Raw genomic sequence first — 26,095 nt, 5'->3', positions numbered from 1 at the left:
CATCTGGCGAGGTACAAGAATTGTTTCATTATCCGAATCAATTATTTTCCGTTTTAACCTTTTTACTTCGACAATATTTTTATCTGAAACAATATTTTCTAAAATATACTTTTCATCCAAAAACGTATCGACTTCCCTAATAATTCCCTTCTTTTGAGTAAAAAATGATGGAATATACGCTACAAGTTTATTATCCTTAATAAGCTCATGTTCAATTAAAGAATTTGCGCAAGTATAAGTTTTAAAAATTACTTTTACCTTATTTCTGCCAACAGGTTTAATGTCTAGTACATCGTGTTTAAAATATTGGTTTTTAAGTAGATAATGACCGACACGTACTGGTGATAAACGGGACAAGTTTTTGTCTGTAGATTCTACAAAGACATTATAATACCCTGAATCATTTATTTTATATCTATTATTTAAATTAATATACCTTTTGTTTTCCGTATCCATTGATGATATATTATTCTGGGGTGGCTCAACACCACCCCCCGATTCACTCATAATAATAAATAATTAGATCCTACCTTTTTTGAAGATCGGTTGGTTTGTTTTCAAATTAAATACCTATTAATTTGATAATAGCACTAGTTAAGGACACGGCACAGATTTATCGAACGATGTTCACCTGTTAACTGTCCAACGAATACTGTAGTTATCATCTTTGCAACGAGGTTATTCATTGAGATGTGCATTGCTTTAATTTTGAGGTGTGTTGAAATTTCGTTGTTTTGAGGAAGTTTGTAGTATTTTTCTGTGGTTTGTTTTTTGAAACTGTTTGTTTATAAAGAAAATGTTTAAACCAGGGAGAAATCACCTACAGTTTTTCGTCCATGGGAGCAAGAGAACCCAAGTAGTAGTAAAGAAAGTGTAATAGTCGTTAGTCGACAATCATTTAAGTGATATAAAAAACAACGACACTGAGACTGGAACTGTAGAAAAGAGTTTACGGCTTCAAAACAAAAAGTTTTTTTGAATGAGCAATCCAAGAAAATTTGTATGAACGTTTACGAAAATCTGCAAAATGATCCTGAATATAGTTTAAAGGCAGTATCATAAGAAAAGCTGCTTTTCTAAAAGAAATTCCTATTCTAAAATCTCTAAATTATATTTCTAGATGATTGTCTTACCTTTATTATTATTTATTTTCTCAAGATGTTCCTCCAGCATATTCCACTTGTCCAGCTAACTAAGAATGGACCTTCCCTTTGGTTTTCTTCTTCTTGGCGGTTGTTAAAACAGTTTCTTGGATATTTTGTTTTCACAATTGATTATAATTACATTAATTTAAATTACATTAATTTGTTACTAGCTAGAAATCGTTCTCAAAAAGATTATTTAAGAATTTTGTTGAAAAGAACGTATAACCGCCAAAGTTGATGTTATGATTTCAACTTCTCGCTTGTCGTACTGTACTCAATTCGTGCAGTGTCTAGCATAGGCAGAGTTAAAATCGATTATTTATGTTTTAAATACATAATTTTAAATAAAGAAATTAAATAATTATCATTCACTCGCTATATCATAGATGTATATTTCGTAAATATTTATGAATACGTTTTTTTAAATCCCTTTACTAAAAGTTGTCTTTTTGTTTCAGACACGTACCTTAATTTCACAAAGAAACGGAATAGAAGCAAACATAACTCACCCTTAAAAACAAAAGAAATCAATGTGTTTATAAATTTTCCCAACGAAGAACCCACTACATCCACACATTTTCAAAATGCATATTGAAGTGCAAGTAGCTCTAAATTTTGTAATTTCGTACCTGTACAACAAACTCCCAAGGTAAGTGCGTTTTGTTAAGTTTTGCGTAAAAGTCGAATGGTCTCTGTTCTAATAGGACGTTATCGATGGGGGAGATTGCTAGCAAAAATAGCAAATCAGGCGCTAACGCAAAAAATAATAGTCTTTTGCCACTTTTATGGCTTGAATCAAAGTAAATATAATAAGTATATATAAGTAAATGTTTCATCACTTTAATTCTTGTTTTTACGTAGGAGGCGAGTAAATATATTCGGCGAAGAGTTGGAAAAAGCCTTAAAAGAGAAATTCCAGGGCCACTGGTATCCTGACAAGCCGTTCAAAGGCTCCGCTTTCAGATGCCTAAAAACAGGTGACCCTATCGATAAAGTTCTAGAGAGGGCAGCCAGAGAAAGTGGTGTTCCCATCACCGATATCTTGGAAAACCTTCCCCAAGAATTGGCAGTGTGGGTTGATCCCGGTGAAGTAAGTATACTTAAAAATATAAGAATGCGATATTGCGCAAACCCAGCCGAAAAGTTTAGATTTTATTATAGTATTAGTATTGGCTCACTATCGTTTTAAAAACGTAGACTGTGGATGGGTCGATGAGAGACGAGTGTAGGTCAATGGTAACGTGGTAATGTAGTCGGGAAAATTATTAGATGCCCTCATTTTACTTTAGAATGTTTAATAGTAATCTCTGCAATACTAAAGCTGTTCAGCCGTCTTTTTTTATTAATGAACGGAATCATCTTCCAATGATTAAGAGAAAGCTATTCGTATTCCTTATCTAACTTTTGACATGAGACAGGAATAAATGTCTTAATGTATTGGCATTTACGTGACTTCAAGGTTCATAAAATATTAAATTACTATCACTATTTGCTTTTGGAGTCATAATAAGTGGCTCGATAAGAACTTGTCTATATCCCACATTTTAACTTTAATTCGCAATGATATGATGGAGTTCTTAGCATGGTGATACGATGTTCACGTTCCGTTTCGTTGACTGCATATCTGCTGTTAGAATTCGTATATTTTCACACTGTATCAAGTATTCGAATCTCTAGCATTGAATTACCAATATCTACACATCTGTTTTTTAACCAATCTACGATGTCGGTCTTTCAAGTACACTAATTCTGTATTTTTTCGATATGACGGCTGTGGTAATGTGCATTGTCCATTATAATTATCGATCAAGGTTCTACAACCAATTCAACAAAAGCTTACCTGAAATACATGTCAATCAAAACACAAGAGACATACCATAATTACGAGACAATTAGAAACAAAACACATGCACTTATAAGAAAAATAAAAAATGATCACTGGTAACGCTTTTCGAAAGAAATGGAACATGATTTTTACGGTCTGCAAAAGGAAATATGTCGCTTCATAAGAGGTCAAAGAACGGATGTAAAGGAACTAATAGAACCGAAACACATAGAAAAGGATACGTGGATACCTAAAAGAGCTCTATGCAAAGGAAAAACAAACGACGCTAGAACCGGAAACACCAGAAATTACCATAAATGAAGAACTTAATATAAATAGTTAGGAAGTTAGGAAAATACTTGAAAACCTGAAGGAAAGAAAGCGGCAGGTAAAAACGGGATACCATACGAATTACTGAAATATTGTGGAGCATCAATGATGGAACAATTAACAACATTAATTACTAAAATTATAAAACACGATAAAATACCGGGAAAATGGAGAACGAGCGAACTAATTCTACTATTCAAAAAAGGAGATAAAAAACAGCCAGAAAACTACAGAGGTATAAACTTGTTGTTAAATACTAGCTAAAACTTACAACTAAAATTTTACAAGTGATAATAAATTATTCCATGAGTTTAGCAAATGAACAACAGGGTTTTCGTAGTGGAAGATCGTGTACAGATGCAATATTCCTTATAAAGCAAATTACTGAGAAATCACTAGAGTATAATAGACCAGCATTTCTGTATCTGATTGACCTAAAGAAAGCGTTTGACATAGTAAGAGTAAGTCTAGCTATGGAGACCTGGACAAAGAAGTGAGAGATCAAGTACAGAAGCAAATACAGAAAAATCAAGAATTTATAAAGTCAGTGTAAGACCAATAATGACATATGACTCAGAAACAAGACCCGACACAGCCACAACGCAAAGGCTACTGGAAACGGCAGAGATGAGAGTATTGCGAAGAATTACAGGAAATACGCGGAGAGATCGAAAGAGAAGTGACGACATTAGAAGAAAATGTAACGTACAGTGTATAAATGAATGGGCACAAAATAGAAAAAAAAATCAATTTAACTTGATCATTTTTTTTCCTTGATAGATAACCACCATATTTCATCTTTTTCATGAGCAGATGGACCTTACTCTGGTTTTGTTTTTATTTTACCGGACTGTGCACTCATGATATACTGTCGACTACTAGATTTCATTGTTTGTATTCTAGGTTACAGAGTTGCCATACGTCCTTTGCCACAAGTAGTCATTAACTCATTTTAGAAACTCTTGCACGACCTAAAAATCCTAAAACTAGACCAGAGCCAGAAGTTTACACAAAATGTACTCTTTTACTGTGTCTATAACAGATATTAGAATCCTTTTTCCAAAAATACTAATTTTCTACAATTTTACTTGCTGCTTTCTCACGTGTTCTATTTTGTTCTGTAACGTAATATTTTGCCTACCACATAGGGTGTTGCTATGGGGGCTGACAGTTGGGGACAGAAACTATTGGGGTGGAGATAGGTCAAGCAAAATAAACGAAACTTATGCGAACGGCACTCAGGGTTTATTTGAATTAGCTGGGTCGTGGATAAGTGAATGGCAAGGGGGTTGGATTGGGGCAACTACAAAAAATGAAACAAAGGGGTACTTACTAGCAATAAAATAACAAAGAGAAACACTTGTAAGAGTTGTAAACTGGACTTCTTAAAAACTCAACAATGGCTGGGAATCTCTGAAACACGAACAAAACTCCATCTATAACCTGGAACGATGACCAGGGACAAGAAAATAAAGGTGGAAGCTAGCACTGGAACACAAACCTTGCAAAATTCGTCTCCTTAAAAGACTGGAACAGGTACGGCTGAACACAATAGGATCATATAGTATCTTCAAAATTTCACTTAGACTGCAACCACACATTGAACTGAATGAACTGAATTAACTTTACAAAACACTAGATTTCCATAACAGAAACAATAAAAAAACGTTTACGAATCTGAAGAAAATTCGGACTAAACGCTGAAGCCTACCGCTCTTGACCACGCCTCAGCGAGAGTGATGCGATTTTTAAAAATCATTCGCTTCCTAACTTAGTATAAACAAACATGGAATGTTTCGTTATTTTGACGACGAAAATTATCTGAAAGCGGTTTCGATCAAAGGATAAAAAGGAAATACACATATGTTTTACATAAACAAACTTTTTAAAACGTGTCTATATTACTTGGCGACGCTAAGGGATCGAAAGATTATTTTTCGGTATTTTAACTTGTACGATAGGAACTGAAATTATTCTTCGATGCTTTAGCAAATAGGAGGGGATTTCAATATATACCAGAGAATTTTAAAAATGCTACAGTTCATAGTATTCTATCAATCTGTAAACCTTCAATCTATTTTCCGTCTAGATGCCCCAAGAATTATCAGGATTAGTTACAATTACAATCCCTGCTAAATACAAAAGAGAGGTATGGGCAGCCCTAGGACTAAATTATTGTAAAAATTCCACCAAATTAACATTAAATTACTTCTAAGATTAATGAATAATTCAATGGAGTGCCGAAAAAAACCTCAAAAATAAATGTTAACCAAAAATCGAATAGGTTGCTTCGTATTAAGCCCTCTTTAGATGCAATATATGGCGAAGCATAATCCTTTTGTAATATGCTGTCGACATTCATGTACCTAATTTACAGGAAGTAAAAAATTCACTCCCTTTTAGGAGACGAACTGTCAGTCTGTCTCGAAACGAATATCTGGCCCCATAAATTTTCCTTGAAGTGTCTACACCTTTGTGCTCTCGTGTTTCTGGTTCCACTTAAATAAACTTTGACAAATATCTGAAATACGATATTTTTTCTGTTCTGATTAAACTTGGGTATCTAGATATTTTTAAATAAACAAAACGGCCGATTTTACGTCTCTTGCAAATATCATGAGTGGCCTTTTATTACAATGATCTGATTCCAATAGTACAAAATTTTTTCATGTTTCCGCTCATGTCTTTATATAATATTCTTATATATCTCTCTTTAGGTTAGCTACCGCATTGGCGAAAAGGGAGCTGTTAAAATCCTATTTAGCGATAAAGGTGACCCACAAGACGAGCATTCCGCAGACCGAGAAGTCACCAAAACTTTCAACCCCGAAGCTCAATGCTTCAGACCCATCGAGTGCGTCACATCAAGCATGAATAACTTGAGCATTTCTCCCAAAACGCTTACTCCGTTCACGGCCAATCCTCCGCAAAACAACGCTGTGGGAGCTCAACTACACCAACAAATACCGATTTCACAGGTAATATATCAAATGAGATTTTATTTTATCATTATTGGCAGTGTATTGTTTTACGTCTACTATTTCTTAAGTTCGTAAAAGTTTAAAGGTATAATAGAAATAATGTAGGTTGGTCTTTCTCTGTTCAAAACACTTTCAGTAAAATTTATCTTTTTAAATAATAATATTTTATTTTCCCTTTATCATCTCTGTTACGAAATCAACTCTGGCAGTTTCATTTCAAAAATTTTTTAACTTATCAATTTCTGTGTTCAAGAATTCTGTCAACTCATTAAGTCCAAATTCAAAACAGTCCTTACTTTTAGAACATGTCAGTACTTTCCAAGAGAATTCTCTTTTTCTCCAGTACCTTTTATTTTTCCCGAGGCCTATATCTTTCTATAACATAATCTTTCATTACCAGGTCAGTTCATGCAGGACCTCTCGAAAAGTAGTCCATAATGGACATTTTTCATAAGAGTATATTTTTTGCTGGAATCACTACAGGATGTACCTTGTATCAATAATCACGAAATAGCGCAGTCGCAAATCTTATGATTAATCTTTATTTGACAAAATCTGACAAAAATCGAAATTTTTTGCCTTTTTGCGCCCATATTTTCGCCTATGACTCGAGGGATATTGCTCGTATATCGTAATTATTGATACAAGGTACATTCTTCTTTATGTGCCGTCTTCTACCGAAGGTTTGCAACCATCAAACGATAGGTTTCTCTGTTTTGTGCCGCATGTATTATGTACAAGGTACATTCCGAAGTAATTCCAGTAAAAAACTAGACTCCTGTGGAAAATGTCCAATTCAATATGTCTATAAAAAGCGTTGCAGGTTTATCTCTTTCACTTGTGATATTGTCAACTTGTTTGTCCAATGTTTTTCTTCTGTTTATTGTCTCAGTGATTACGATGCACTGAAGAGTACTTACATGATTCAGTAAATATTTCCACTTTTTGTATACAATTTTTCCAAATGTATGAGAAAGTTGTGGTATTGAATACTAATAAAAGTCTTGGCTCTGACTGCCTTCCTCCCATCCTGCTTTAGAGGTACGGTTTTATTCTGGCACTCCCATTCTATTTTATTTTCTACAAATTATTTGAAAATTTAATTTATAATGTGTATCTGCCATTCATTGATTTTATTGTTGTACCGTTGTAATTTTGGATATTCGGATAACTCTATATTTGGATATGTAAAACGGTTTCACTTAGTAAACAATAAATTACATAATACTTTATTTTTTAGCATAACGGAAACCAAGCACCGCCCAATAACCAAATCAATCACTTGTCGTCACCTTCCTTAGCGCCATCACCAACTTTGAACACCTCTTACAAAGGCTCGCCATCTCCTGTGCCTGCATTCATACCCAGAACGACTACACCCTTAACCTTTACTACGGCTACCTTTGCTCAAACGAAATTTGGTAGCACTAAGTTGAAAACAAGCAGCAAAAGAGCTAATAGGTAAGTCAATTTTTAGTTTTTAACAAACATACTCAGTATCAGAAGAGACAACATGACCAGCAATGTTGGGATTCTTGATTTCACAAAGGAAATTTAGAAAGAAAGATTTTGTTACAAAATTACATGTTGCAAGTAAAGATAAAGACTTGGTTGTATGGGTGTGAATGGTTGTAAAAACATATATCAAAAAAAATTTCAAAAAAAGTGAAATTCACTAGAACGAGAAACACTTGATATAAACATGAGTTTTGTATTTTAATTATTTAATATTCCATTTCTAATTAACGCATTTTTTTTTTCAGAATGTCTCCCACCGAATTCTCAAACTACATCAAGCAAAGAGCAATGCAACAACAACTCCATCAACAGGCCCCGCACCACTCCCCAGCAGGTCGCGCACTATCCCCAGACCCATCCACATATTATTTCCCGCACGGTCACTATCCCCCGCAATTTCCCCCTAGATCCGTGTTTGAGTCTTCCAATCAATTTTTGAGTCCCGACGTTTATCCCGGCAAGTTGCCGTTCGAGCACTCAACACCTTTGGGACCATATTATCCCAACAACGGACAGGTAGGAGCACCACCGTCAGCTCCCACTACTCCCCAGGACAATGGGAAACTGATAGACAACAACTGGCCCTATCCCACTGCTGGACAGTACCAGCATCTGCTCGTTGCTAACTGAGGAGCTTCATAGGCGCGGGATCTTTTTCTGTCTGATAGAAGTATTTGTTTGAGGGGTCTCTAAGGTTTAAAAGGTGCTGGATAAATAAATAATGAATGAATAATACATGTCTAGTTCTCCACGTGAATTGATATTTTTTTATTAAATCGATAGAGTACATATATATACTTATCAGAACATGTTAGTATTATCTTTATTTTGTTCACGTGTTGAATAGGTGTACCATTTTATATTAGGCTAATAATATTTACACGTACTCTTATTAAGCAATCTATTTGTTGGTCGTCGCAATCATAAACTTTTTTTATAATAAGCGGACAATCTGAGAATATTATCACAGTAATTCGAGAAGTCCTAAAGTGAATTACCCAGTTAAAAATGTTTTTAATTAAAAAAAAAAGATATTTTACATTTTTTTATTTTATTTTACATATTTATTATTATATTGTTAATTGTAAAATTGTACAGGTAGGACATTGGTCTAATTAATATCTGATGGTAAATTCTGAAAGAGTTTGCTTTTTACTAATTTATTGCATGAGGTTCGAAACAGACTGATTCGACATTAACCCACCATTTACATGGTGAGTTGCAAAAATCAAATGTAAACAGATTATCTCATAATATCTTGGGGGATATATATATATATATATATATATATATATATATATATATATATATATGGTCCTTTGAGCCGGATCATCAAATAAAAACTTAATCATCAAGAACTGCATGAGTTAAGCATCGTTATATCATAATTTTAAAGTTTCATACTTCAATAACTAAACATATTATAGTTATTTAAATGTATTTAAAATGTAAAATATCCTTTTAGAGATTAAAAAGAAGTTTATGTCACTTTTGTAAGAAAAACGTGCAATCCAATCACATGCACGAAAGAATTTTAATATTACTTAAACCTCATACTACAACCCCCAAACTATGCTTTGCTTTTCCTTACTACTGTATTTTTGATATTTGTGTGATAATGATAATATAGTAAAAACACAAAATCATTATTTGAGAAAACTAAAACAAATGGGTTATGTAAAGTAAATGATAAAATGACTAGTACCTTCACTTGAGCCCATAATATTGTCTCTAGAGTAATACTGTGTGTATCGTTTAACCGATGTGTGCAATATTTATAAATGTTTTTATGAATTAGTAGTTAATGGTAAATATGTAGAGAATTTTGTTAATGTTGGTAGATGATTTATTGTAAAAACACGTAGATTTGTTCGAACGACAAGAACTTCACGACACGGAATCAATCTAATCAGCAATTTTTCCATTTTTTTTTAATTTGAATTTTTTAATAGCGAACTTACAATATTTAGATAAAGAATCATTATCAAACGGTCATAAATATTGTTATATCGAAAATCAGGTTGAACAGATCGAAAACAACACCATGGCATTATTTGGGACCATTCTTTATTATTAGTTTCATACCATACCTAAATTTAGAAGAAATACATTAATAAAACAGGTGATTAGCAGCACCATTTATTAGCACCATGTCAATAACTCTTTACGTCATCACATAAATTGGTATTAAGAAGCACTTGACACTGATATTTAAACAAAACTGGGTTAAGTCATAAAAACCGCCTTATTTAGTGCTATATATAATAACAATAAAACTTGGAAAATAAAGCTGGTCACAAAAATGTAGCCATTTACTGCTAGATCAACAGTCAATCTTTTCATTAAACGATTATTATTCTTTTATAATCAAACAAAAGAGGATAATTTGATTGACACTTAATCGTAACATTATAATTTTATAATGAAATCATAAACTATCGGAGCCATTTAGTATGTCAATATACTAAATGTCACACGTCATATGACATATGTCAACAGAACTAGTCATATGTCATGAAAGTTCTATTATTATAGATAAAAAGACATTATAAAATATAAAGAGTACCATTGACTATTGATGCAGCCTCAATAAAACATGACTTTTTGTCATAAAAAATGTAACTATTCGTCATAAAAGAATCACAAGTTAGTGATCTATTAAAAAAAGCTCAGTTTTTCATTGATGTGACACTTGCTGTCACCAAAAATATTGATATCATTTTATGATAAACTCACAAAATATCTGTACTAGTTAGTGCTAAAGATGAACAGTTTGGACATAAAAAGTCACAATCCATGCTCTAGCCAACAGAACTGGTCATAAAAGTGCTATTATTCTGTGCTATATCAACCAAACCGGGATAGTATATCATAGCAGTGCCATTTGTCAATACTGTGTCAAAAAAATGAGCATTTGGTGGTATTGGAACACTCAATCAAATAGGTATGGAACATGATACTATAACAAACAAGATATGCTCACTTGTCATTCTAATTTTAATCGACTTTGCGAATGACGTCATAGCGAGACAAAGCCAGGGAACTTGTGTGTATCTTATATTAACGGTACGTATACCTCGATGCCATATCTTACACTAAGAAGTCATAACTAGTTACTTTCTGTGAAAACGTGGTTTGAAAATTAATAAGTAATTTGTAAAATTAATTAAAGAAATATATGAATCTTCGATTTGATTGTGTGTATTACAAACAAAATAGATATTGCTACAAAACATAAATTAAATAGAAAAGGCCGGTAAAATGTAAAGAATTTGAAACATAAGGAAAATCAGGTCATACTTTATGAATATCATTTAGACATTTATTTTACAAGCTTCGTGATTTTTCTCTTGCGGATATTGTAATTATCTTTAATATTTTTATTTAGAATTAGTATTTTAAAATACATTTTACATATAAAAAAAAGTAATTTTTAGTTATTTTTAATGTGTTTCTATTATAACTACGAAAAATATAATCCATTTAGTTACAAATTCCAGTGTTGGTTTGAGTAAACCACCCTCAGAAACGTGGTTTACCCAAGTACACGATTTATCGTTAGCATCCGGAATATATCCAAGTATTTCTTTTTTTTTTTTTTCTTTTTTTGTAACTTAAATGCAATGAAACCGGCTAAATTTTACAATCCATCCCATTCCAGGTCTTTTATATTCGAATTAATAAAATCTTGATGACTGTCAATTAAATCTTCAGGGTTAATTTCTGTATCACTACTAGGAAGGTTTAGCGAGGAAAAGATCTCTTTAGTGACAATTTCATAATTAATTATACTATTAGCAGTAATATTCCACTATAGTTTTTCTTTTAAACAATAGTCAGCTTCTGTAAAATGTTTTGATCATATTCTCGCAGTTTCTACATTAAATTTGTCTCGCTGAAAACACTTGAGGACCCATACTTTACGCATTTGTTTGTCTCTAGGAAACACCAAAAAACGACACTTCGAAAAAGATTTACTTTTTTTATTTTAATTGTTTAAACAACCCACCACTGCACAATACATTATGGCAACCAAATAATTGGTCTTTTTTTATAAAGTAGCTACAGGTAATCGAGAGGAAGTTGCGTACGATAAATAAATTAGGTGATATTAACACAGTAAACTGAATGTTTTCACCACAAAATTTATATAACAATATAATATACAAAGTCTTTACTACATCAATGAATAAATAAAAATCTCATTCACTACGTTTTGAAGCACACAGGATAGCAACAGATAGTTAACTTGGCATCATTAAAGTTGTCTCGGGCTTACGTCACAGGTGCGCGAGAGACAAGCAAGAACATGCGCGTTGACTTATCTTGTTAGTTATAGTATCATGGGTATGGAACCATAGAGACTTTCTATTCAAATTGGTTTGTAGATTTGGCAAAGATGGAGAAGATACCAAAAATGGCCTAAATAAATAAATAGACACATAAATGTGAAAAGTGTAGTTTCAAAAATGTGTAAAATTGCTTTTAGATCCAACTTTTTACGTTGTTACTATAGTTATTTAATTAAAGTTCCTATTTCTTTAAAAAAAAGTAATTATTTCACACAGCTAACATAACTAAGGGATGGATTAGATATAAAACCTGTATATATTAATAGTTTAAGAATGTCGATATTGGGATGTACCTTCCATGATTATGGATTAGTTAGGATCTCTCTAATGATAAATAATTTGTACATATTTGTATAATTTATATTTTTTGTACCGACGTCTTAACTATAGTTTTAACTATAGTCACTTTTCTATTTTTGATACTGCATTATGCATAATATTAAGTGGATTGCGTTCTATCCTGGGCGAAAACCGGGTAAAGCTTTTTTATAAATAGTTATTTTTTTAATTGACGCTGTTCCGCCTAAAAATAAAAAAACAGTGGTTATTCAACCGCCCAAAACGTCATCAGGCCTTTGGCTATCATTTACCATAGTACTATGTTAGGCAAAGATCGATGAACTTTTTAGACGGAACAAGACAGTAAACAATAATTAACAGTAACTTTTAAAGGACAATTTTATAAAAACCAGAAGTATCTGAAATATATATCTATATAAAGTAAATGTTTCATATTAGAAATAGTCATTGTTAAACAATTTTAAGTTATTTTCTCCTTTTTTCATCTTTTCTTTTCCTTTTATCTTTGGACTTTTTTATTGTTTTTGAATTTTCGTCACATTTCCTTTATTTCGCTGTATATTCCCTTGTTAACGATGTGGAGTTGTCCTAAAAGAAAGACATTTTAAATTATGACTTCTCCCACCTTTATTTTATTTCATTTTCTTTATTATTCGCTTCTTTTCTGATATATGGATAAATTTTATATTTCTCTTTCTTTTTTCCTGGTTTCCTTTGATTTTTTCTTCTTTTCTCTTTTTTTTACGTTCTTGTCTATATTTTTTTATTCATTTTTATACTTTCCTCTTTTCTTCCTTTTGGATTCTCCTTCTTCCTTTTTCTTAGTTATATACCAAAACAACAGGAATAGATGAGCTAAAACTATCGAATGCCAAGAAGATAACAAGAAATTTGGGACAAGGTATATATCTACGAAGAAAAAATTCTCTAGTGACGACCAAACCATATCTTAAACATTCGGAAATAAAATTCGAGGATCTTCAACAATCACTTCTATCATTTGTCAAACAATTGATTATGCATGTCAAACATCATATGTCACGTTAAATGTTACATTTCACGTCAAATGTCACATAAATTTATGCGATATATGACAGGTGACTTGAAATATGACATTTACGTGACGTGAAATAGTAATTTGACGTAAAAAAATATTTTACGTAAAACTGTTACATTTGAAGTGAAATTGGAACTTTTACAATGAATAATTTCACTAATATGCCATTCAAACGTTGTCTTGAAAAAAAAATTATAAAGCAGAATAGAAGTTGTCGCTTTATGGGGGTTTCTCATAAGAAAATACTTGGATACGAAAGCTTGATTTGGCTCTTTACCGTTAAAAAATAATATTAAGCTTCTTGAAAGAAATAGGAATGGAAGAGCTACAAGCACAGAGAAATATGAGATCCAAAACTTCCTCATGTCTCTCATTTTATTTTACTCTGTATTTTATCTTATTTATCTTGTTAGACTTTCTCTGCGTGGTTTTTGTGTGTTAGATTTTGACATTTTTATTTAGATATAATGTACCTAATATTTTGGATATTTGGTGGATTTTTATGCAAATGTTGTATTAAAAGATTTAGAATAACGTTTATTTGCAAAAGAACGCACTGTATAAATATATTCGCACGTTCTACATCATATGTATTATTCAAGACATCTCCATCGCTATTTATTCAAGTAATGGTTTTAAAACGAATCTTAGAAATAAAAATACACGTAAGGAAAAGTAAAATCCAATGTTACTAGTGGACTATCAGAGTTTTACCTTATATATTATAAGAAATAGAAAGAGATTCCCAATGAAAATTTGAGAAAGATTTTTATAAATCGTAGTCATATAGATTATAGGTGTTTCTTACTTCATAAAAATGGTGTTTACAGTATTCTTGTAGACTAGAGTGTTTCCTAAATTTTTTATATTGTATGTATTTTTTTATTTTTGTATGAAAAGCTCAAGCTGTCATCTAGTCCCATGTTAAATGTTTTAATAAGTGTTTGGCATATCAAGACGGAACCTAAAATACCAAAAAATACCTAATGTTAGTTTGAAACCCGTTTACACAAAGTGGCCAGCCTGCATGAGGTAGTTCTTCCATTATTGCGCAATAAAATGATCTGTCTTAGAAGTACTGACTTTGTGATATTCCATATAAATAGTACATTTTTTAAAATGGATGTAGTAGATACAAAAAAAAACGATTAGACTTCTAGGTTAGTCTGCAAGACACACTCACTAAAGCCAACCATAATTTTACCACTTAAGAACATCCATCTTGAATTTTTTTAACGTATTACTAGATGGTCCTAAACTATGGTCACCAAACACGTATATACAAGTTGTCTCCTTCATTTTCTTCAATTTTTCTTATCTTTTACAGTCTTTTCCGTATGCCTTATTTATATCTATTCCCTCCATCGCGTCTTAAGTCTACTTCTTGATCTTTTGTCACATTCATGAGGTTACTATCTTTTATATTTGGTCTAAAAGTGTTAAAAGTTGCGTATCATATGCATAAATACTCATATTGTGGAGATACTAAACTTTCATCAATTATTAATTTCAATAACAGGAGTCTAAATGCTAAAAGTTTCAACATTGACGTCAAATTCAGCAATTTTATTCTACTTTACCTATCAGAATATATCTTTAATCATTTCACGGAACTTTAGTATGTGGAAAACATTTGGAAATATCTTGTTCTAAGCTGCCTTAAAATAAATAGTTATCTAAAATATTCTAAATTGTAGTTATTAGTTCAAACAATTGTGATGTCAGGACCTAAAATAACCTAACCTAAGTAACCCCAAAAAAATTTTAAAAAATGTTTATATTTTTATCTGCACTTTTTGGTATACAAAACCATAATAACTAAAATTAACAAGACTAGAACGTACAAGGACTGTCTTTCTAGAAATATGTTTAAATAAATTCACAATTTTAAGCAATTAGAAACCGTCCTTTGGTAATTTTATACATCAGTACTACTTGATAGATACTCCCTTTAATCTGTACTTTTTTTTTTCATATAAAAAGGCATACACAATATTGTATAATAAAACGTCTTGCTGACTAGCCTTTGTAGTAGTAGCTAGCAATTTTGTGTGGACGTGGCTTCTTTTTGAATAAATGTTCAGTATTGCATGCTGAGGTAACCCGATGGGTTCTAGATGCTTCCTTTTCTCAAATTAAGGAGATATGTGCTATTTTTTACTGCTTGATTTTTGTTACTTTTTCACTGATGTTTATTTTTTATTTGTATAAAATTGTTGACTTAATATAATATATATTTTGTTATGAGCCGATAGTTTGATTGCACCAGAGGGCACTAGAACTGATTGTTTTTGTGTGTTATAACAACTGGAGTTGTAAGATTAACTGATACACAAAAGCAATCAGCTTGCTTTACCCATTACTATTATTTTTTTATTATGCGTACCTGACATTGTTACAATATCATTAAAAATCAATTGCTACCTTACTAGCTAATTTGTTATTAAGTATAAGTACACATTTTTTCAACGAAAAATCAAAATTCAACTATAAAAACGCTTACTACTCCTGACATTTACCTTTACAAATTCATTGGTCATCGATGATATGCCCACAAGATCTTTTATATGCCAGTTATGACCACATCCTAACTTTCAAGGCAATACAAAACTGCTGTAGAGTAGAATATGATACCATTAAAATTATCATTGATCTCCTCTGGGATCCTGAAGATTCGTCCCCTCGTGCAATACTTCTTTCTTATTAAGAAGATTTAGTTCTCTAGAATAATATATCACTAGTAAACCATGACATGTATGTACACGTGGTATGTACAATGTGTTACGGTCAAATCGCATGGTTTTAGTTAGCTTGGTAGTTAAAATTATGACACAAGCACCGCCAGCACATTACCACAGAATAATAAACAATCAGAATGCCCACTCTGCTTGAAAAAATAAGTACGCGCATCTCGTTCGCGCAGACGGAATCAGCCCTGTTTTAAACTTAAACGGAACCAGTGCTGTTCAGTGACACTTTATCTGGTGTGCACAGAAAAATTAACCCGGTTTAATTTATTTACGGCAACTATAGACATAATATGCACTATTTTATTTTCGTACTTTTAGCTGAAGAATAGATTAAATTATTTCAAATGTACTAAATTATTAATCTCTAAAAATTTAAATTACAGTTCTGTCATAACTTGTCACAAATTTCTCAATTCGAGTCTATGTTTCCGTTTAAAATATGGCGATCGCGTGCTGCCAAACTTCAAAGGCGGCATTTGAGAGTGGGCATTCTGATTGTTATTTATTCTGTGACATTACACTGTACATCGAAGAGGGGAGACTATGCTGTTCTTGAAGATATTGACATCAATTTAAAAAAGATCGAACGATCTAGTATCTCGTGGAAAAGTTATAATTTTTGATAAGGTGAAAAATCCCAAATACACGTTCTACTAATATTATGTTATTACTATAAAATCGTTATAGTAATCATATTACGATTTATAAGGTATTTATAACGATTAATGAGTTGTGGTATAAAATACTAATTACTTACTTGACTTATTATACTTACTTACTTATTTGACAACGCAGCGTTGCCGACGTTGCCAGTCTTCAAAATAGCGCAGAGATCACGGTTTCAGCTATTTCTGGTGTACTCTATTACCATTTGGAACGTTTTTACGGCTTCAGGTATTACTTTTAGGTTTGCTAACGTGCTATTTTGCATTTAACCAATATTTATTGAACACAAAAAATTACTTCCGTCTACTTTCAAATGCTTGCTATCATGTCAACTGTCGTACGTAATAAATTCTGTTTTGAAGATTTCAGGTACCTATCACTGTTCCTGTTTGGTAATTTTATATTTAACGTTTCGAAGATTTGTCTAAGCAATATTTACTAAGCACAAAAAAAGATTTGATAGAATAAAGGAAAAGTTTTTAATGTAAACTAAAAACTCAGTACTTGGAATATTCTCTTATCTTCTCATTCTAATGCATCATTAGCCACCCGCAATTTAAATCTGGATCAAATGTCTGCTGTCATGTCAACTGGCTTACGTCGTAAACTGTTGTAGCCATCTTTTTTATTATATCTGTAGAGTCACCGGTCTGTATTTTCACTGTCCCTAAACTTTCGTGCGATTAACTGTTTGTGATTGTATAACTTGCTGAGCATACATACCTAGACACCAATTATAATAAAATGGTCATAACTGGCATGCAGATCGTAATTTCTTCATTATGATTTTTCATTTTCCTATTTTAGTAGATGAAGTTGTAAACTGTAAATGTAACTAGATTATACAAATAAAAATGAAAATTTACCAAAAAATTTTCATTGATATGTGATTGAAGCTTTAGAATGTCACTAAAAGTGATACTACAATATCACTGCAAGTGATATAAAAATTCCGATGGTGATATTTGTGCAAATAATGTTGGTATAAAAACAAATCAAGAATTAGTTTAAAAACTGCTCTCTGCACTGCATGAGTTTGCATGTTATTTGCAAAAAATTGTGTTGATGTGAATTGTTCACGGCAGTTTAAGAATTTTTGACCGTTTAACCAAGTAATTTACAATCATTATGGATCGATGATAGTTGAATCAAATTATTTTTATAAATAAAACATTAAAAACTATTAAGGTTCTGAAACTATTTTCTTGTGGCATGTCTCAGTTAAATATTATGTTTATACGGTTTTAAGCCACAATTGATTGTAATGATAATTACATATTAGCTAAAAATTTGACGTTTCGATTTCTATTCCGGAAATCGTTTTTCTTTAACGATTTCTTGAGATTTATTATATTTTTTCAAAAATTAGGTACCATTATTAATTACCATAATTAATTTGCGGTCACTTTTTGACTTGCAACCTGCTATAAATGTATTTTCCTATTCTATAAGAGAATACCATGGAGGAATATTGTGCAATTTGCACTACATTATGAACGTAGTGATCTTACAGTGTGATCTCATACTATGAGGGCTGGTATATCAAGAGTTTTAACATTCACAAAGAAAAGTTAAAAATTGCTAAAAATAGAAGAACAGTATCCCAGAAACACAGTTTTATCATTTACGGCATCTCTATATAATTTAATTCATGCCAATGTGTAGGATGATTTACTGCTTAAGGTTTTATATATTCCTGATTTTTAAGCGTCACCAGCTTATTTCTCTAGGGATCAATACATTACACCGAACCGTTAGTTTCTATCTCCTTTCGTACTGCCCATCCATTGGCCGACCCAATCCATGCATTTTGAATTTTATGTTACTACATTAAACTTTTTGTTTTGCTGATTCTCACCAATTAAGTCATATAAATAAGAAGTTTTCGTTTCGGTTTGGACATCTTTGAGCGAGATTTATTATTGCTTTAATCGTTAGGTTAGGTTAGGCTTTTTGGCTTGTTTGTTACGTATTACTTTCTGGTTTATGCGGATGGGAAGGAAGCTAAGACGGAAGAAAAAGCTAGTGGGTAAGATAGGTGGTGTAGATTGTTACCAAAAAGTTCGTCAGTACATAATACATTTTGTAAAAATGTACAAAACTAATAGTTTTTAGTGTTTTATTTATATTTTATAATTATAAAAATGCCATGCCTTAGATACTCATTTAAATGACGTAGGTAAATATAGTAGATAATTATAAATATGTATAGAAAAATTATATTATTTCTGATAAATGGAACTAATGAACGAGAAAATGGCTAATTCTGCTTCTTTAACTAGAGAAATTTCTAGTTTTTGTAAGGAAGAATATAAGGTTAGTGTTTAGACAATCTGTAATAAAGACTAAGATGGGAGTGATATTAAAATTTTTAATAGTTAATGTGGTATTAGTTTTCTATAGAATCATGTGGCTAATAATCAATAGGAGGTAAGTGAAATCAGTATGTAAAGTTTGTCATTACCCCATGGTCGCATATGGTCACTATTTAACAGAAGTAGCAATCCAAGTAAAGCCATTTTATATATACATGTAACTATATTTAGAGTAGCTTTTAAAGTACTTCAGAAACCGTTACATTTAGCAAAAAATTTATAGATGATTGCAAGACTTGTAGTTTGTCATGCATTCCAAGAGAACTAATCTTATTCCAAGCATTTAAACTGTGGACCTAAATAACGGTTCAAAAGGGAAAGGAAAGAATTGCGAACTCATAAAGGAATATACAGAATCGATTAGTGAAAAGAAATAGAGGAAAAGCAAAATTAGGATTTATTGACCCCTTAATCCCCAAGAACTACAAAAAATAATAATCAGATTGATAGAAATGATACACTTGTAGTCTGGTCTGGATAAAGTAACAAATATATATATATATATATATATATATATATATATATATATATATATATATATATATATATATATATATATATATATTGGTATAGAGGTAAGGACTGCTTAACCTCACCTAACTTCTAAGTAAAAGTTGTAATAATTTAAAAATGCTTGTAATAAGCAGAGCGATCAGAGAGTTGACAGATCAATGCGTCTTGAATCTACAAAGAAGAAAACAACTAAGAAATAACTGATAGACTAAAAAAACTGCGTGGAGAAATGTGAAATGAAATGTTATGTTTTATTTAATACTATACAAATGAATAATAGTAAAAGAAAATAAATGTCTGGAGAAAATGTGTAGACACAATATGTACTAAGTAAAGAAAAGAAACTTAAAAAACTTATAATCATGGTATAAACCATGGCAAAATACTCAATAATCTCTTTCAACAAAAATATGGTGTGGAAGTCAGGTTTAATAATGATTTATGTAGGGTCAGAGACAAAAATGAAGGCTACAGAAAGAATGGATGAAGTGGAAGCTTACGTGTAAAATATGATTCAGTGCTTTAAGAAAATAAGATATCTTCTTTGCTGAATATTACAAAAACAATGGAAAACTTCTATCAAAACAACAAGATACAGTCAGAATAGATGGACAACTTAAGGAACCTATAGATACAGGCCAAGGAATAACAGGGGGATTCACCAAGCTCTATGCTATTCAATCTAATTATGGAGGAAGTCATAAAAAGCGTCAACAAAGGAAGAGGATACAAAATTGAGAACAATGAAATTACAATTGTGTTACGCAGACGATGAAAATATAAGATCTAAGAAAAAACATTAGGAATCTTCGTATAGGAACCATTGCTGAAACATAACACACAAACATCTTCACAAAATGAAGAGTTACTTAATGACAAAATATAAATGCGTAGACTTGAAGATCAATTCAGAAAAAGATACAATTTACGGGAAGTCAATTTCAAGATTTAGAAACAATTGTAAAATATAGTAAAAATCACATACTTGTAGGTATGTCAACAGTTCGACAAAAACATATGAGAGAGACCGCCGAAGACATGAGAGCTGAACAATATTTTCGTTAGAGCAGGGGTTCAGTCACCTTTATCTACAGGATAACTGTTGCTCTTTTACATTCACATATTCAATTTTGGTCAAGTGACCTAATGTTTCATATTCATTTTTCTTGTATCGGTAGGAAATAATCATCAGTATATATTACGTTTATTATGAACTGATCAGCAGATATTAAGTTTTGTGGACAATGATCAGATTACATTTCAGTTAATTTTAATAGATTTGGGACGTGATGTCAAAAATTGTATTTCTGATCCAATTCGAGAGTTTTCATAACTAACTTAAATAAAACTGGAATGTGCACATCGAACACATAAAAAATCTGCTTTTAATAAAAAACTTGTTATTATACGAACAAGTTCTAATTGAACTATGTGCCAAATACAAACATAGAATAAATTGAATTCAGAGAAATAGGAAAACGTAGCAACGATATTCTGAATTTTCAGCTTTGTATCTACAAGAATTTGGAGAATTAAAGAGATAAACTCCTTCACATCCGAAAAATGGCACCTACGAATCTATAAAAACGTGCAATGTTAAAAAAACATTGCTTTAATGCAATGGTTTCATTATCTTCAAACATTCTTATGCAAATTGGTAACAAATTTGCTAAATCTATATCCGCAATTTTTACAACTCTGCTAAGTACCTGTTTTACTGACTCCATAAAAATCAATAGTAGTTCCTAAACCTTTCGAAAGAAAATTTAAAAGTAACTGCTAGATGGGTGTAAAGGCGTCATTCCTAAAATCACAATTTTGGTAATTGAAAGAATATCTGAATCCATGTTTTTTCATCCATCCACCTTCCTGTCTGTATGGTAAGAAACTGTTTGTCAATCTTCCCCAAAATGTTTCTAACGGTAGTCTTTGATTTAAATATTATTTTATATGGGATTAAACCATAATTCATTGTAATAAGAATTACATTTTATGTTTGGTTTGATGTTTCGAGTTTCAAGTTTTCAAAAAAAAATTAAAATAGTTATTGATTAACCTCTAAAAGTTCATAATTGGCGATGGATGGAAATCGTGGAAATGCCAATTTAACAGTTGATTTACTTGGCCTCGATCTCGTAGGCATTAGCCATGTTTTGAGTGAAATTTCAAGAGATGTATCCTCGGATTGATATCAACTTCTGATCTTTCTGTGCTTATGTAGTTAATTGTATCATTTTTGTTGTCCGTTAATTTCATGGCTATTGATGTATCTTTCCACTATACTCTGCGCTAGTTATCCCAGGCATGTTTGAATATATGAGATCTGCCAAAGTCTCTGTGTTGAATGTATGATTATTGCTCATTTATCCTAAATCTAGATCTCCTAAAGTTACTTAGGATTCTAAATCGATAGAAAAAATCTTTATTATCTAGGTATTTAGTCAAAATGGTTTGTGTTGTGACTAATTATTTAATAATTTATGTGCGTATAATCTGCCACCAAAACGAAATTTGAAATTAGGTTAAAATATACCGGTCAAGCTCTAAATCAATATCTTAACTTCGAGTAAAAATGTTTATAGGGTAAAAAGGTTAACCACCAAATTGTTTGTCGCTCTGATATTGTGAAACGTGTGGGTATTTAAGAATAACTGCTGGTTTTCTCCTAACTACAAGGTAACCTTACATTGTGAGATCTGCTGCTAACGTGATTGAATAGAACCTTTTAAGGTACAAAATACAAAAAAATACTGATTTACGTAATATTTAAAATAAATGAACAATATAATTAACTTAAAAAGAGTTAGTTATTTTTTAAAATATATATTATTTGCTAAATTAGATAGTTAGTCCATAGTTGACATAAAATAATAGGGCATAGTGAATATGAATGTGATCTGTAGTGTAATTGGTTAAATGGTCAAACGCATGTCACCCATCTTGCTCGAAGTACACCCATGACCTTCATGTACGTAGGAAATACAGACGGCGATATCGACTGTAGTGTGTAGTTGTATACTTCCTAAATACTTCAAGATATTTAGCACAATTTGGTATAGTAGTGAATTTTTGAAATAAATTACACTTATGAAAGTTACTAGATAGATATCTCCCTCCAAGTGATAAAAAGTATTTTTTTAAGCTTCAAAATGGCGTCAGCCGCGCGAAGAGGGTTTTGATATACGGATATAAATGTCTACCAGCATTGTAACTTGTGGTAAGATATTCGCCAATGGTGTAGGCGTTACCTGTGAAAGACGGTGATCAAGTTGAAACGTTTACTGGTTTTTAAAAACAAGCTTTAATCTAGGAAATGTCATGCGAACGATAAAAAGTACAGTATTTAGAAATAACTGAATGGTCTAAATAAGTTAGATATTTAGGTCCAAATATCGTTTCACGTGTCTGGTAAAACATTACAAATGTTGCTGTTTGAAGGTATTTATAATAAATTTTAAAATTCATAGTTCTTAAAAGGCCCTAAAGATGGCATAAGAAATATATGCCGAGTCATTGTTCGCCTGTTTCGTTGTCAACTATTTTTGATCAAACAGTGGTTTAAAAGTGTCAAATTTCTAACAGAAGAATAGACTCCCAAAAATTGCCCCAGAAAACAACCCGCCCGGTTCAAGACCTCCCGGAAGACCACCTAAAAGATGAAGGGATAGTTGGCAATCTACCTCCCAGGAAATTAACCAGAGGCAGCTTCAGAATTAAACAGATCGAAAGATCCCCAAGAAGTAGAAGAAGAAGAAGAGAAATTTCTAACAAACTGGTTGAATTTATTGAATTCATCGCTTAAAGTTACTCCAAATCATATTGTACTTAAGGCAAACTACAGGACAAAAGATCAGTATTAAGACGGCAGAACTCATGGCTGAAAGACCTGATGAGATGATTTGTCTACTTATCCCCAGAAATATTTTGTGCAGCAGTTACCAAAGCTAGAATTACCATTTGGATCTGTCCGACGTTGGAAAGGAGACGGAGCAATAAGAAATTTGAAATTAATTTTTTGATTTATATTTCATGATATTTTAAATAACTGTTGGTTCTTCTATGTTCTTTTTAATCTCGAGGTTCTAGTAAAAAGCTAGGTCAGTACATTTAGGCTAGCACATTAAAATTATTTATATATGAGCTGATGAGACCCTGACTTGAGTTTATTCCCTTTAGGTACTACATGCCTAAAAATCCATATTAATTGTTGAAATTAAACAATGCCACAAAATAAAATTTCTGATTACCGTCTAAAGTTAATTAATTAAAACTTTCATTAGAAATCAACTGATTCGCGCCAACTATTCTAAATTTCTATTAAGTCTGCTAAAAATGTCAAAAACTAGGAATGTACATAGGAAAACGGTAAGTGTATAGGAGACGCTTGCTTCCAAGTAGAAGATTCAACTGTTCTGATCAACGGAAAGCTTGAGGGATACTGTACCGGAATATTAATGGAGATATATATTTATGAGCAGGAAAAAAGTTATTAGTTATGTTGTCCCTCTATATCTTTGCACAAATATCGTAAATCAAAAATATGAACAAAATTACAAAAGGCAAAGAGCAAAGGAATAAAAATATATATATATATATATATATATATATATATATATATATATATATATATATATTACAGATAAGTTTGGGTTACAGATAAAGTATTCAATAGTTAATAAAGTTTCAATTGGAAAAAAAGAGTACCCAAATGCAAGAAGTTCCCATGACTGATAATGAGACAAAAAATGATAGATACAAAAGACAAAGGAAGTATTTGAAGCCAAAGTAATTCAAATATTGAATATGGACATCAAATGAATGGACTTATCAAGATAAAGAAAAAATATAACGAAGTTTGTACAACAAAAAGTTTATATGACAGGAAATGAGACAAAGGACGATGGTCAGACTCTTAGACCTCCTAAGGCGGGTCCATTGTATCACCCCTAACATACTAGGCCCATAAGGACCTGATCTTAGGCGTTTATGTCTCCCATATATGTTAGAATTAACAGAAACTCTCAATCTGAGCTTTTCCTGACGTTCCGAACAGAAATACCTCCAGCACTAGCCCAGAGTTCCTCGAATCTCCACAAAAGAAGCTCTTTGAGACTACTTTGACCAGTACTGAAGGGCATTTTACAGATTCGGGTCACATAGTCAGAGAGGATGACTCCCGTCTTACCAAGATCCCAAAGATCTCGGCCTGAAAGACTAATGTATGGGAGCCGAGAGCCTGGCTAGATTCAAATCCGATCCCACTATCATATATTCCAGCGCCTGTCCGCTTGTCCATTCTGGACTCGTATGTGAACCAGGTGAGACCGCTTTTACAAAGGACGATAGTTATTTTATTATTTACAATGAAAGTTTACAATCTTCTCCACACTGATATTTGAGTAATAACTAAGTGGTATTGTAGTAGGATTTTGCCGGGTGCCATCAAGGATTCTCCGTGCAACCACTCATTATAGAGAAGTTATTTTGGCCAGATTCGTTCCAATCTCCTTGTGAATAAAGTTTAATGGCTGAGATTCTGTCTTTATGTTTATGAGGCCTAGGAGTTATCAACTCTTTTAATAATGGGATGTTCAGATCCTCATGTAAGGTTTGATTTATTTTATATCAAGATACTCCGGATATCATTAAAAGTGTCTTGGATTGAACAATATTCAAGAAATATTTTGGACTTCTTTTAAAATAGATCGTACAGTCAGTTTGCCAGCCAAGTGGGGCCGAAGATACTAGACCTTAAAATATAAGGGTATAGGATTGATGTTTATGGTATCCTGAGTAGATTTTCTTCTTTTTGTGGTAGATATTATTTGGACTGATTTGATAGTATTAACATCTTTCATTTCTGTAGCCGTCCAAAAAGGGTATCCAGATGGTACTGAAGCTTTTCAGATGCTTTTGATTGATTTGAGTGAATAAGCAATTATTTCTACGGTCCTCATTATCCAGAAAATACGGCAACTCTGTGCGAAAATGTCAATAACCTTAAAAAATGTAATGAAAAAGACAGTAATTATCTAAATATTGTAATTTTTTAACACCGCGACATATTATACTAAACAGGAATTCCCGTCATATGAAAGCCACTTGAACGTTTTAAATTGCTCCACCAGTCGCAAAGCTACACAATGTACATGATTCATATTATAGATTATTAATTTATTATATTTTGTATACTTGCTTGTAATACTTGCATTTTATCAAAGATTTGTATATAGCTCTAGTTATCAAAAAATATTTATTGTTTACAATTCGTGTAATCTTGTAA

General features: G+C 31.8%; 1 protein-coding gene across 6 annotated transcripts in view; it reads left to right on the top strand.

Moving 5' to 3' along the window:
* Positions 1 to 15,755, top strand: part of Tob (Transducer of ERBB2) — a 242,177-nt gene extending 226,422 nt beyond the window's left edge. For all 6 annotated transcript variants that reach the window (XM_072532289.1, XM_072532290.1, XM_072532292.1 and 3 more), the window contains 5 exons: positions 1,604 to 1,794; positions 2,007 to 2,235; positions 6,018 to 6,278; positions 7,522 to 7,742; positions 8,045 to 15,755. In XM_072532289.1, coding sequence (XP_072388390.1) covers positions 1,730 to 1,794; positions 2,007 to 2,235; positions 6,018 to 6,278; positions 7,522 to 7,742; positions 8,045 to 8,429 — 1,161 coding nt within the window. In that variant the 5' untranslated portion in view covers positions 1,604 to 1,729 and the 3' untranslated portion in view covers positions 8,430 to 15,755. The remainder of the gene's footprint in view (positions 1 to 1,603; positions 1,795 to 2,006; positions 2,236 to 6,017; positions 6,279 to 7,521; positions 7,743 to 8,044) is intronic.
* The last annotated feature ends 10,340 nt before the right edge of the window (positions 15,756 to 26,095 follow it).

The sequence above is a fragment of the Diabrotica undecimpunctata genome, chromosome 5 (genome assembly GCF_040954645.1).
Source record: "Diabrotica undecimpunctata isolate CICGRU chromosome 5, icDiaUnde3, whole genome shotgun sequence".
NCBI lineage: Eukaryota > Metazoa > Arthropoda > Insecta > Coleoptera > Chrysomelidae > Diabrotica > Diabrotica undecimpunctata.
Note: the sequence above shows the minus strand (reverse complement) of the source record. Positions and strands in the feature narration are given on the sequence as shown.